Source organism: Octopus bimaculoides, chromosome 7 (genome assembly GCF_046866305.1).
Source record: "Octopus bimaculoides isolate indiv1 chromosome 7, ASM4686630v1, whole genome shotgun sequence".
Classification (NCBI taxonomy): domain Eukaryota; kingdom Metazoa; phylum Mollusca; class Cephalopoda; order Octopoda; family Octopodidae; genus Octopus; species Octopus bimaculoides.
The window spans coordinates 31,706,564-31,720,057 of NC_142934.1; the positions used below are offsets into that span (position 1 = coordinate 31,706,564).

The following is a 13,494-nucleotide window of genomic DNA, read 5'->3' on the forward strand; positions in this document are numbered from 1 at the left end:
GAAGATCCATTTTTCGTCACCAGTCACAAGTCTATCCAAAAAGGGTGAAATGAGTTCGCGAGATTGGAGAGAAGAGCAGATGTCAACTCAGGATTTGCGGTTGCTTTCGGACAATTCATGAGGCACCCATTTTCCAAGTTTAGGAACCTTTCCAAGTTGTTGAAGATGACGATGAACAGTTGTATGGTTTGAACTAAGTTTTATTGCCAATTCTTCAACTGATAATGCAGGATTTTCTTCAAGTAATGCCTCAAGGAGCTTATCATCAACTGGACGTCCTGTTTGATCTTCATCTTCAAGGCTGAAATCTCCACTTCTGAATTTTGCAAACCATCTTCTACAAGTTCTTTCATTCAAGCATTCTTTCCCATAAACTGAGCGTATGTTTCGAGTCGCTTCAGCTGCAGAGTTTCCTTTTTTGTACTCATTAAGCATTATGAGCCTCAAATGCTCATTGGATACTTCCATGTAAGAAAGGGTTTTAATCAAAGAAATTTTAATTCTATTATTCTGTAAAATAATATTTAATTAGTTTAAATGTACACAAATGCATAAAAATAATTTTTAATTCCATTAGACATTCTAAAATACTATTAAATTTCATTCAATTTTAGAAAGGTAAAATCAGACAGAACTTATGAGATGACCTGATATATATATATATCTTCGAAACGTCGAGTTAGAATAGAGGCAGCTGATGAATAATTCCAAGTGGCTTTCTGTTTTCCTATGTGTTCGTTCCGTTGTCTGTAGTTCATTGTTCTAACGTCCTGTACCCTGATATGCATCTATATACACATGTAGATGAAAGTATATACATATATGTGTGTATACATGCATATATATTTTTTGTATATATTTTTTGTATTATATATATATATATATATATATATATATATATATATATATATATATATATATATATATATGTATGTGTGTGTGTGTGTGTGTGTGTGTGTGTGGCCTGATCAATAAGTATCCGGACTATTGCCATAGTAACATAGCTAAAGCATGCAGAGCAAAGCTGCTTGGCACACATTGACCTTGAACTCTGCTGTGCATGCGCACTAAGTTTTAATGTTGTAGCTCACTTCCACTCTTTACAGCAGTGCTTGGAAGTAACGTCTGTAACGTGTGAAGAATGTTGAGCAGAGAATCTGCATCAAATTTTGCCAAAAGCTTGACGATACCTGCTCAGAGGCCTACTCAAAGTTTCCAAAAAGTTTTCATCGTACTCGACACAATCAAGGAGATCTTGTGCAACAGAAAGTAGTTTTGGCACAGACTTGGCAGACACACGTCTCATGCCCAAATCTTCAATGATAACTAATCTTCACATCCTCTGATAACTCACAGATGTTGATTCGACAATTTCCCTTCATATCTGCAATATTTTTCTCAGTTCTGCTGCTTGTGGGTCTCCCAAATTGTTCATCACTATTCACGTTTTTTTGGCCATCTTGGAAACATCTGAACCACTCATACACTTGTGTACAACTCATACACTTTCTGCAACTTTGTGTAGGCCTCTGAGGAGGTATCGCTGTGATAACTTTTTCTGTTATAGTCAATGCGACGATCACATGTTACTTCCAAGTACTGCTGTAAACAGGGGAAGTGAGCTAGAACACTAAAATTTAGTGTGCACGCACAGCAGAGGTCAAGGTCAATCTGCACCAAGCGGCGTCACTCTGCATATTTTAGCTTTGTTACTATGGAAACAGTCCTGATACTTATTGATCAGATTTCGTATATATATATATATATATATATATATTTGGTCAGCCTGAGGCCATAGTGGAAGGCATTTATCCAAGGTGCCATGCAATGGGTCTCAACTGAAACCACATGGCTGGTCTTAACTGTGCAATCAATCATTGTGGATTAAAAATAAATAAAATAGTTCTTTAGTTTCAGTAACATCTTTTAATTGAGATTCAAATTTTATCAGTTTTTTTTTCTTTTTCTTTTTTTTTAAGCACATTGATTTTCTTCTTCTCAAAAGTTTATTTTATATATTTTTTTCTTCTATGTACAAAATAGTATTTTATAATTTATGCAGACTTATCATGGAAATAATACTGACACCATTTGGTGTATATGTATGATACGTACATAAGAATATGCATGATCATATACATATAAACATGTATGTGCACACACACACACATACACACACATACACACACACATACACACACACACACACACAGAGGAAATATGCTGTGTCATTAAAGAAACGGGCTTTGGAATTTATCTGTGCCATCACATATCTGACAAATAGATTCATTGAAATTTTTTTCCAAGTATTGCTGGACTGCAGTTGAGGTTTCTATTGCCAGAATATGAAGCTATTGCAGGTGAGGCTGTTGACAGGTGAGAGTTGTCAACAATCTCAAGCAATCAAAACATGTATTTCAGACAATTAACTTTGCAACCAAAGTCTATTTATTTAGAGATTTTGTTTCTTTTTTAGCCCCAAGAGCAGCTGACAAATAAATAATGGAACAATTGTTTCACTAGAAGACACTGAACCCTACCATTATGTGAGAATATATGTGTGTATTTATGTGTATGTATATGACAATGTGTTAACTGCCAAATGTGTATACAAGCATGTTTGAAAATGTGTGTGTGTGTGTGTGTGTGTTTGTGTGTGCATTATAGCTACACACATGAATGTCTTTGTCTAAACAATGCATACTAACTTCTTAAATAATAATCAGAGATCCCAGCTGAATAAATGATGCTTAATAAGCATATCTCGGACACCTTCTCGGAGACCATCTGGAGGAACTTTCTTCTTGGGCAGCTCCCAGTCAAGCGAAAGGTTGAATGCAAATTGGGAGAGAATCCTGTGAAAAGTGAGGGGGAAAAAATGTAAATAATAATGAAAATTATTAACTACAAGCAATAAAAACAACTTCTCATTTATACAGTAAAAAAAAAATCTATATTATTAATAAAATAGCAAGCTGGCAGAATTGTTAGCATGTTGGGCAAAATGCTTGGCAGCATTTCTTCTAGCTCTTTATATTCTCCATTCAAATTCTGCTGAGATTAATGTTGCTTTTCATCCTTTCAGGGTTGATGAAAAAAAAAGTACCAGTCAAGTACTACGCTCAATGTAACACACTTATCACCTCTCTCTAATATTTGCTAGTCTTATGTCATAATTAGAAAGAATTATTATAATTATAATTATTATTATTATTATTAAGGCGGTGAGTGGCATTTCGTCTGTCTTTACGTTCTGAGTTCAAATTCCGCCAAGGTTAACTTTGCTTTTCATCCTTTCAGGATTGATGAATTAAGTACCAATGAAACACTGGGGTTGATGTAATCGACTAGTTCCCTCTCCAAAATTTCAGGCCTTGTGCCTTTAGTAGAAAAGATTATTATTATTATTATTATTATTATTAGGGTGGTGAGCTGCCAAAATCCTTCGTCATTATCATCATCAACATTCGATGTCTGTTTTCTATGCCGGCATGGGTTGGATGGCTTGAGAGGAACTGGCAAGGCCAGGGCCACAACAGATTCCATGGTCTGTTTTGGCGTGATTTCTACAGTTGGATGCCCTTCTTAATGACAATCACTTTACAGAATGTACTAGGCGCTTTTTATATGGTGACATCACCGGTGCTTTTTATGTGGCACCAGTACTTGTGCTTTTTACATGGCACCAGCACCCACACCAATACATTTTATGTGGCACCTTGGTTTTAGGATATCAATTCTGTCGTGGTGGGTGGGTCTTCTTGCATACAGTAATGCGCCACATATTTCGGTCCTCTTGTTCTCAGTTCAAGTGCTGCCAACTTTGTCCGTCATCTTTTCGGGGTTGATAAAATACATACAATACCAATCAAGTACTGGGATTAATGCCCCTCTAAAATTGCTGGCCTTGTGCCAAAATATGAAGCAATTATTATTAGCAGTTCAAATCCCACCAAGGTCAACTTTGCCTTTCATCCTTCTTGGTCAATGAAATAAAGTACCAGTCAAGTACTGAGTAAATGGTATCAACTAAGTCCCTCTCCCCAAAATCGCTGACCTTGCACCTAAATCACAAAGAATTAGACAAAATGCCTTGTGGTATTTGTTTCGGGTTTCTTCATTCAAATTAAGTTTAATACTTGCTGAGGTCAACTTCCCCTTTCATTGACTCCAAGGTCAATAAACTAAAGTACCAGTCCAGTACTGGGATTGATGATATTGATTATTTCCCTCTTGTTGATGCATGTAGGTTGAACCCAGGTATTAGCAAAATTCATCATGAAAATCATCCTGGTTGTAAAAAGCAGGTAATTTTCTGGTGTCTAGTGAATAAAATTGAAAGGACTGAGAATAGACACTTTCCTCTTTGGCTCATCAGTCCCACATTAGTTTCTTTATGTATCACTTAGAAAGAAAAGTGAAGATGGAAAAGGAGACATTGCCATTCATTTGCTGAAAGGTAGGTAAAGAGTATTGCTTGCATGTTACTCTCAACAAAGTGCTGCCAACTTTCCCCATCATCTTTTCAGGGTTGATAAATAATGAAAATTATGAACTACAAGCAACAAAAGCTACTTCCCATCTTCCTGTAAATCTACACAGTAAAAAAAAACAACAATGTATGCTCAGTCAAATCGTCCAACCCATGTTAGCATGGAAAGTGGACGTTAAACGACGGTGATGATTATTAATAAGTGGCAAGCTGGCAGAATTGTTACTATGTTGCAGTGTTTCTTCCAGCTCTTTACATAAAGTACCAGTCAGGCACACAGCATGAAGATGGTACTTGCTCTTAGTAAAAGTAATATGGGATCTAAGAGGCTCTATAATTGCGTAGTGAACCCTGGCAATCAAGAAGGAAAGCAAAACGAAAAAGGGATTTAAGAAGAGTAATCTCCCTCAACCTTCTAGAAAGTTCTTGAACATTCAAGAAGCTTCCGGTTGATGTGGAAGTCAGGGACTTCTGGCTCATCCCTTATATAAAGCGAAGCATTCTAAATTCGTGCCACTCAGTGTCTGTCAAGTCTTAGACCAGCATTGAGTCAGGCCGCTGCATACACACCTGCTCATGTGTATGTTCACCTCACTTACTTGGAGACATGTGATTGCAAAAAGAATATGTTCATGCAATGTTACAAGCTTTTCCTTCAATTAACCTTATACGTTAACACATTACCTCCAGTAATAAATATGTTACAACTTATTACAAACGTCTCGCAAATTCCTATTTTCTTGTCATTACGTACAAGATGGTGACCCCTCTTTCTCTCATGCTCATTAACTTATGGGATGTCATTTAATTGACAATTTCTCCATAAAATGGTAACCATGACGTTAAGAACAGATAGCCACTGCAGACATTTCACTATAATAATATAGTAAGCCCAACTTTTTGACTATGCAACCCACAGCACATGGTAAACTGAGCTAAAGAATCGCAGTCTTTGTTCGCATCTCAACTAAAAATCAATGGCCTGACATCAGGATATTTTATCATGTTCAAGCGAACCTCTAGAATTCGTCTTCTTCACCTTGAACTTGTACCTAACAGAGTATGCATTCTTCTTACAAGGAAATACACAGTATTTCCTTGTAAAATCTCCTCTTGAAATAATTTCCTCTCAAAATGTCGACTGTCAACGTTTTATGCCAGTAAATTCATGTTGGAGTTTTTCCACCATGGCGTCTGTCTTCATCTTCTTCGCTGGTTTTTCCCGCGCAATTACCACTCTGAACATGCACAGTGGATGTGTGCGCCAAATCTCAGGAGTTCTCTATTGTATTCGCCTGTCTCGAATTTTCCACGTGGCCCGACTTCGACAGTCATGCACACGAACACTGCTAATACCGTCACCGCCTCAGCCTTCATACCTGACCACAGTTTCAACACTAATTTCAAATCGTTACTGCACCATCTTCTGTACAGCATCTGGTTTTGTAGCCTTATACAGCAAATTTCAGTCACTCTGATGAGCACTGCACAGTTGGATGGCACTTCAAACAGCTTCCTAATCTGAAATGTGACATTTTTTTCACCGACCATGCATTTCTTAACGGCATTCATTGGAATAATTATTCAATGAACTGAACATTTTGCATATTTTCTTGTTTTTTTTCCATATTTTTTTCAGCCTTATCATGAGCTTTTCTGTTCCAATTTCTATTCAGCACCTCACCTTGCACGCTCAGTCTCCAATGCACAGCTTTCGCTGGGAGATACTGCATCAGACTCTGCAATCGGTTTTGTTTCACGGTGCTTTCAGCAGTTACACTTGCACATTATTTTATTGCTCAATGTTCACACATACATGCTGTCTGCCTCATGCTATCCAATCCCACACACTTCTAAGTTTATTCTAGCAGAATGCTTTTCTCAAGCCTTTCTCATCCGGCAAAAAGGCACCTTACATGTTTTTGCCAAGCGTTTCTTCTTTGGTTTGTAGGATGCACAAACCACCTCTTATAAATGCATTTTTTTCTTTGCATCACAAAGCGTTCCATGCATTTTTTCCTTTGGTGCCTGATCAACACCAAGTCTCTTGCATGTTGGAACTTCCTTCTTTTGCCACCATCCTTATGGTTTGACTCGCTTCGCTAGTCACTGTCGCTTTCTAGCACCTACACCCTTTCAGCCTCTGCAAGCAACCCACCGCTCTTGCAGGTAAAATCTTGGTACTGCTTATGTCGCAGCAGCCAACATTGCTCTCTCATACACCTTGACTTTCCCATCCTGTGATTTCCAGTTTCCTGGATGATTGCTTGCACGTCAGGTTTCACTTGCTCTGTCTTGCAGAAACCACCTTCCTGGGAAGCAAGCTACGAAGAGTTTCCTTCAGCTTCCTTTTTGTTGGGTTACACATTTTATATGCTGCATACACCTTTTCTCTGGACCTTATCGTGTACTGTCACTCTCACAAATTATCCAGAACTATGTATATTTAACTTTGTGTTACAAAACAAACTGTTTGCTATTTCTTTTACAAACAACGTTTATTCACAAACATTTTTTCCATGCATGTTTCACATTGTATTTTCATTTTGCCATGTTTTGCATTTAGTTTGATGTGCATAGCTATGTAGCTAAAGGTTTACTGTGCCAAACTCTGCAATTATATTCAGTATCTATCATGATGCATGTATTAATTTTTTCTATTTTACTACTTGTTTTTGCTACCTCATTTTGCTTCATATCTGCCCTGGATCACTACAATGATTTTGCTTATTGACTGCTCATCTGAGGAGGGAGTTATGTAGTGAACCCTGGCGGTCAAACAGGAAAGCAAAACAAAAAAGTGACCTTCTAGAAAGTTTTCGAACATTCTAGACGCTTCTGGTTGATGTGGAAGTCAGGGACTTCTGGTTCATCCCTTATATAAAGCGAAGCATTCTAAATTCGTGCCACTCAGTGTCTGTTGATTCTTAGACTGGCAGTGAGTCAGGCCTCCCGCATACATGTGCATGCATTCACCTCACTTACCTGGAGACTTGTGATTGCAAAAAAAGAATATGTTCATGTGATGTTACAAGCTTCCCTTCAATTAACCTAATATGTTAACACATTACCTCTGGTAATTAATATGTTATGACTTATTACAAACATCTTCCAAATTCCTATTTTCTGGTCATGACATACAAGATGGTGACCCCTCTTTCTCTCATGTTCATTAAATTAAAGGATGTCACTTAATTGACATCTCTATAATTGGCTCCATGTGGTTGTCTCCTAATCAAAACATGCTTTTCTTTCCCTTCTTTTGTATTTACATGTTTTTCTTTTACAATTTTTCACACTGTAGTGTTTAGTTTGTAGCCATGACTATCATCAGCCTGCAGTTTGGCTAAAGTATCACACAGTGGAAATGAACCTGAAACCATGTGGTTGGGAAGTAAATTTCTTAACCACATAGCCATTCCTGCACCTATGTTATATTGAATTTAAATTATTCCACAAGGAAAAATGGATATTAAATGATGATAATGAAATGGTGATGATGAGATCACCTCGAAGAAGGATAGACCCTGCAGAGTTGACTTTATCCCAGACGTACTTGATGAAAATGAAATCTTCATCTGATGTTCATTTGCATTATGAGAGCCCAGTATCTTAAAGGATTATTATAGATTTAAATACTATGCCACCCACATGTTCTGGAATGAGAAAAAGGGCAAAATGTAGAATCTCTTGAAATATACTTCACCTTAATTCACATTTGATCTGTACCCAACCTGGACTTCTTATAAAAGACCAAGGATGATACCATTTTTCTACTACATCCAGGCATGAACACAACGTCTCTAACCAAAGGTGTAACACTTGTTCACTGAAAAAAAAAACATAAATAATATCAAATAGATATTTTTTTATATTATATAAAAAAAAAATGAGCTTGCAATTTATTTTTGACTCCTTTCTGATACTTTTGCAAGAAAAAAAAAAAAGCAAATCATGATTATCACAACATCCACATACAAAGAAAATATTTTGAGAATCAAACACATGATATTGCCCCCACATCCGTACACATGCACACATGTACATCATGACTCATACACTGTTCACTTTCTTGACTTTTGTACATAATTCTATGTACTATAAATGCACCTTTGATGAGTTGTAGTGCACCTGAGCACTATACACAATAATTGCATCATTATTATCTCTAAGTTGTTTTAAAACTGATAAAAGCTAAAATTTTCAGCAATTTGAACCTATATGCAATGTTGTTTAGATTCCATCTTTTATGTTAACGAGAAAGGAATATATGTTAAAATACTTAACTGTTATACCCACTGTTATTCATAAAATTGATGATGGTAGCATGTCCTGACTAAGTACACTTATGTTCAAAGGTTTTCCAGCTGAGATCATCCTGTCTTTTTATTTTAGACAATATATATATATATATAACATTATATTATCCAATATATCTTTCTTTTATAAGACAGTAAGGTGTGTGGTTTGAAGGAAATATAATTGGCTGCTATTTCTAGTAAATTGAGCAACAATGTTGTCTCTCTCATTGGTTGTGGTGGGTATGAGGTACATGATTCAGAACTTAAAAGTATTTTTGTTTGCTTTTGAGGACCCTTTACTTTTGGAAATACACATGTATAGGTGCAGGCATGGTAAGAAGCTTGCTTCCCAACCACATAGTTCAGGATTCAGTCCCACTGCATAGCACCTTGGGCAAGTGTCTTCTACTATAGCTTTGGGCTAACCAAAGCCTTGTGAGTGGATATGGTAGATGAAAGCTGAAAGAAGCCAGTTGTGTGTGTGTGTGTGTGTGTGTGTGTGTGTGTGTGTGTGTGTATTTGTCTGTCTTTGTGTCTATGTTTCTCCTCCGCCCACCACTTGACAATAAGTGCTGGTGTGTTTACGTCCCCATAACTTAGCAGTTCAGCAAAAGAGACTGATAGAATCAGAACCAGGCTTTAAAAAATAAGTACTGGGGTTGATACATTCAACTAAAAATTCTTCAAGACAGTGCCCCAGCATGGCCACAGTCTAAAGACTGGAACAAGTAAAAGATAAAAGAAAAAGATGTAATGTATTTAACTGTTTCCTTCAAAAACCAAGCATGGTTGTAATATAACCTAATCTCCTTTTAAATTAATCCCACATGGCTTATGATAATTCAAGCAATAGATCTTTGCTTTTCATCAATAAATTTACAAAAATGGCTTTATCTGTCAATGTTAAAAGAAGGATTTTGTCAGAACACTGACAAAGTGACTTACTTTAAGCCGCAGCAGATGATAGAGCGGAATTTGACATCCATTTGAGCATGGCACTGATCATGGCCAAGGTTGACAGCTTGAACTGCCTGAAATATTAAAAAATAATTGTCTCATATTATCCATACAATTTACACGAGTGCACGCGCACACACACACACACACAAATTTGCACAAAAACCTAGATATACTCAATTTCACAGAGAAAGAGCAAAAGAAACTGATCTAGATTTTCCAAATTCAATCTATTAGTGGCACAGTGAAAATTTGTAGGACATTCCGAAATTTCTCCATCTGAGATTCTTATGTGAATAGATGCACACACTTGGATGTATACATCGACAGTTCAAGCAACATACTAACTCAACCACATATTTACAAACACAGGAAACTCTCTTAACTGAAAAGGTTTTGTCACTTTGTGAGCAAACAGCTTGGACTCTCTCAAAAAGAACTTACATAAAACTCAAAGAAAAATCATACATACATACAAATATATATATATATATATATATATATATATATATATAAACATAATGACAAGAGTTATGTATTTACATTCATTGACTTATGATTGTTTCAACTCTAATGAAGCTATGAGAAACACCCGTACATAACTCTTGTTCTTTTATCAATTATTAAGTTTTCTTCTGCACTTAAGTTATGGAAAAAAGTCCAGGTGAGAGACTGTCTGAATTCACTCTACTTCACAGCCAGACTTCCTGAATACCAGACATTATAAGTATATTGAGTCTAACAACCAGTTTTTTTTTTAATCTTTTAGTCATGATGGAAGGCAGTGGCTGCGACCTATTACAGGGCCTCTGCATATGTATATGTGTGTGTGTCTTTGTGTCTGTGTTTGTCCCCCACCACCGCTTGACAACCAGTGTTGGTGTGTTTATGTTCCCATAACTTAGCAGTTCTGCAAAAGACCAATAGAATAAGGACCAGGCTTAGCAAAAAAATTAAGTACTGGGGTCAATTCATTCAACTAAAAATTTTTCAAGGCAGTGCACCAGCATGACCGTAGTCTAATGACTGAAACAACTAAAAGATAGAGTCAAGGAGTATAGCACTGAAAGCTTAGCCAGGAATGTTACAATGTCATTTGTATGATTTGCTTAAGATTTACTGTAGAAATGATACTAGAATAGTTATTTTACAGATGCCAGAGCACCTTTTATTTTGGTCACTTTACTTTCAAAGGATTAATTCCTAGATAGACTTGTAACATTTTCTATGGCTGTGACAGCACTTCTTCCTGAGGTGGAGCTCTATGTAGGAAGAAGGTTTTAAAGATGAATAGAAAAGTGGGTTGCAGAATACCTTTCTTATTGGAATATTAGTACATAAAAACATAAATCTACTTACTCTGTATAATATCTCTTCGGGTGTTAAAACTTTTCCATCTTCATCCAGGCTGTAAACCAGAGTTAATGCAATAGTTTAAAAACAAATACAATAGAAAAAAAAATTTTTAAATCAGCATTCCCAACCTACCATTATTATCATTTTTATGTAAATTTCCCAATAGGCTGAATAGGTAGGTATTCAGTATGGCAAATATTTGGAATATACCTCATCCCTATGCCATCACCATCCTGAAACCAGCATCCTACTATTTGACATCTGACCACTTCGCAGCACTTCCTCTCCTTGCAAGCACCTTTGACAACACACAATCATGCATCTGCAAGACCTTTCTGGTGCCCAGTGGGGCAGTAGCAGTGTCAGGGAAGACAGTAACCCATATCCTCTCCCCTAACTAAATCTAACTTTACAGTACAGCCAATATAAAGACAACTTTTAAACTGCATAAAAATAAAATTATATATCGATATAGAATATGTTATCTTATTTCAAATTGTTGTTTAGTCCTTGAATAATTCTGATCAGACAGACTTCTTAATCTTGTGACATATCATCTGTATGGTTCAAAAATCTTAGACGTGTCCCCTGTGCTATCCCAAATGTCCATACAATCATTTTCCCTATATATATATATTGAGTTAACAAGGAGCTTCAATGAGATCACTCAACTTGCTGGAAATAGCCAGAAAATCTCCCTTAAATCACACATTATCATCTTAATGAAGAAACGACAGATTGACCAATGTACTCATCATCATCATTGTTTAACATCCACTATTCCATGCTTGCATGGGTTAGATGGAATTTGTAGAGGCAAATTTTCTAAAGCTGGATACCCTTCCTGTCACCAACCCTCACCAGTTTTCAAGCAAGGTAATATTTCTCAATGGCCAGACAGGGTTTTTCATGAAAGACTAGAAATGAATGACATTGCTTCTATGATGATGCTGTATGTTTATAATTGTCATGCAATTTCAAGAAAAAGGTACACACAAACACATACATAACAGGCTTCTTTTTGGTTTTGTCTACCATATCCATTCTTAAGGCCTTAGTTGGCTTAAGGCTATAGAAGACATTTGCCCAAAATGTTGTGCCATGAGAATAAGCCCAAAACTATATGGTTGGGAGACATGCTTCTTATTTACACAGCCAGTTCTAGATATAAAAGAAGACTGGATGGTCATGGGTGGAATCTTGATAATCAAAACTGACTTGGAACTAAACAACAATAAATATGGACCAATGGTCTTTGGTGGCTACTAATTTATTACATTCCAACATCTTAGAAGGAAGAGACATATGAGATAATGAAGTCTTGAATATGCAAATCTTGAAGGGCAGGTGGTCCCGATTGGAATGTCTTTGAATGACATATATCTGCTCAGTCAGGATACACCAAATTGTTCCTCTCCTGTTACATCCTATACACTCACTAACCACTTCAAACATAATGAAGAAAACAGCTCTAAGTAATCATATTTTCCAACACTTTGGGTATCTCCTCCTTATCAACTAATACTCTCTCCCACCCTCTCCTTCCTTGTCCTACCGGTGTAGGACAAGGTATCACCTTTGTAGTAAGACAGCTGTCCCTGTCCCTCTGTCGTATTTCAGCCTCTCACTTGGCACACAACCTTGGCTCTTGGCTCCACTCCCTCTCTCAGCTGAGAGATCCTTGTATTGTAAGCTATTTGGTGACCCTGCGGGTGCTGGTTCCACATGAATAGCACCCACGCTGGGACCACACATAAAGCAATTGTGTTGGTGCCACATAAAATGCACCCGTGCTAGTGTCACATATAAAGCACCTATGCTAGTACCATATAAAAAGCACCCATGCTGGCACCACGTAAAAAGCACCCATGCTGGTGCCATGTAAAAAGCTCTCGTGTTGATGCCATATAAAAATATTCAGTACACTCTGTAAAGTGGTTGGCATTAGGAAAGGCATCCAACCATAGAAACTATGCCAAAATAGACAATTGGAGCCTGGAGCAGCTCTCCGGCTTGCCACCTCCTGTCAAACCATTCAATCTATGCCAGCATAGAAAGCAGACATTAAATGATGATGATGATGATAATAATAATAATAATAATGAAATTATTGTGTATAGCGCTCAGGTGCACTACAACTCAGATGATGATGATTTTTGTGAGGTGAAACAAGACTTATTTTTGTCAATTTGCGAGCCATCATCTTCAAGTACATCTTCCAAAACATGATGGTTGATAGGCAAAGACTCATTCTTCATCTCATTTCATCCTCTGGTTCACAATGCAACTTTTTTTTTTCCAATCCTTCTCTCTCAGAATGTCAATACTATGGAATTCCTCTCCAGATTATGTTTTATCTTGTAGTTGTCAAACTGAAGACAACGCAGC

At 36.9% G+C, this 13,494-nt stretch overlaps 1 protein-coding gene across 4 annotated transcripts in view; it reads right to left on the minus strand.

The window, feature by feature from the left end:
* Positions 1–1,906: 1,906 nt before the first annotated feature.
* LOC106878693 (small G protein signaling modulator 3 homolog) overlaps positions 1,907–13,494 on the minus strand; it is a 72,547-nt gene continuing 60,959 nt past the window's right edge. For all 4 annotated transcript variants that reach the window (XM_014927977.3, XM_014927976.3, XM_014927979.3 and 1 more), the window contains 4 exons: positions 11,110–11,158; positions 9,739–9,824; positions 8,199–8,321; positions 1,907–2,855 (listed from right to left, as the gene is read on the minus strand). In XM_014927977.3, the coding sequence (XP_014783463.1) occupies positions 2,723–2,855; positions 8,199–8,321; positions 9,739–9,824; positions 11,110–11,158 (391 nt within the window). In that variant the 3' untranslated portion in view covers positions 1,907–2,722. The remainder of the gene's footprint in view (positions 2,856–8,198; positions 8,322–9,738; positions 9,825–11,109; positions 11,159–13,494) is intronic.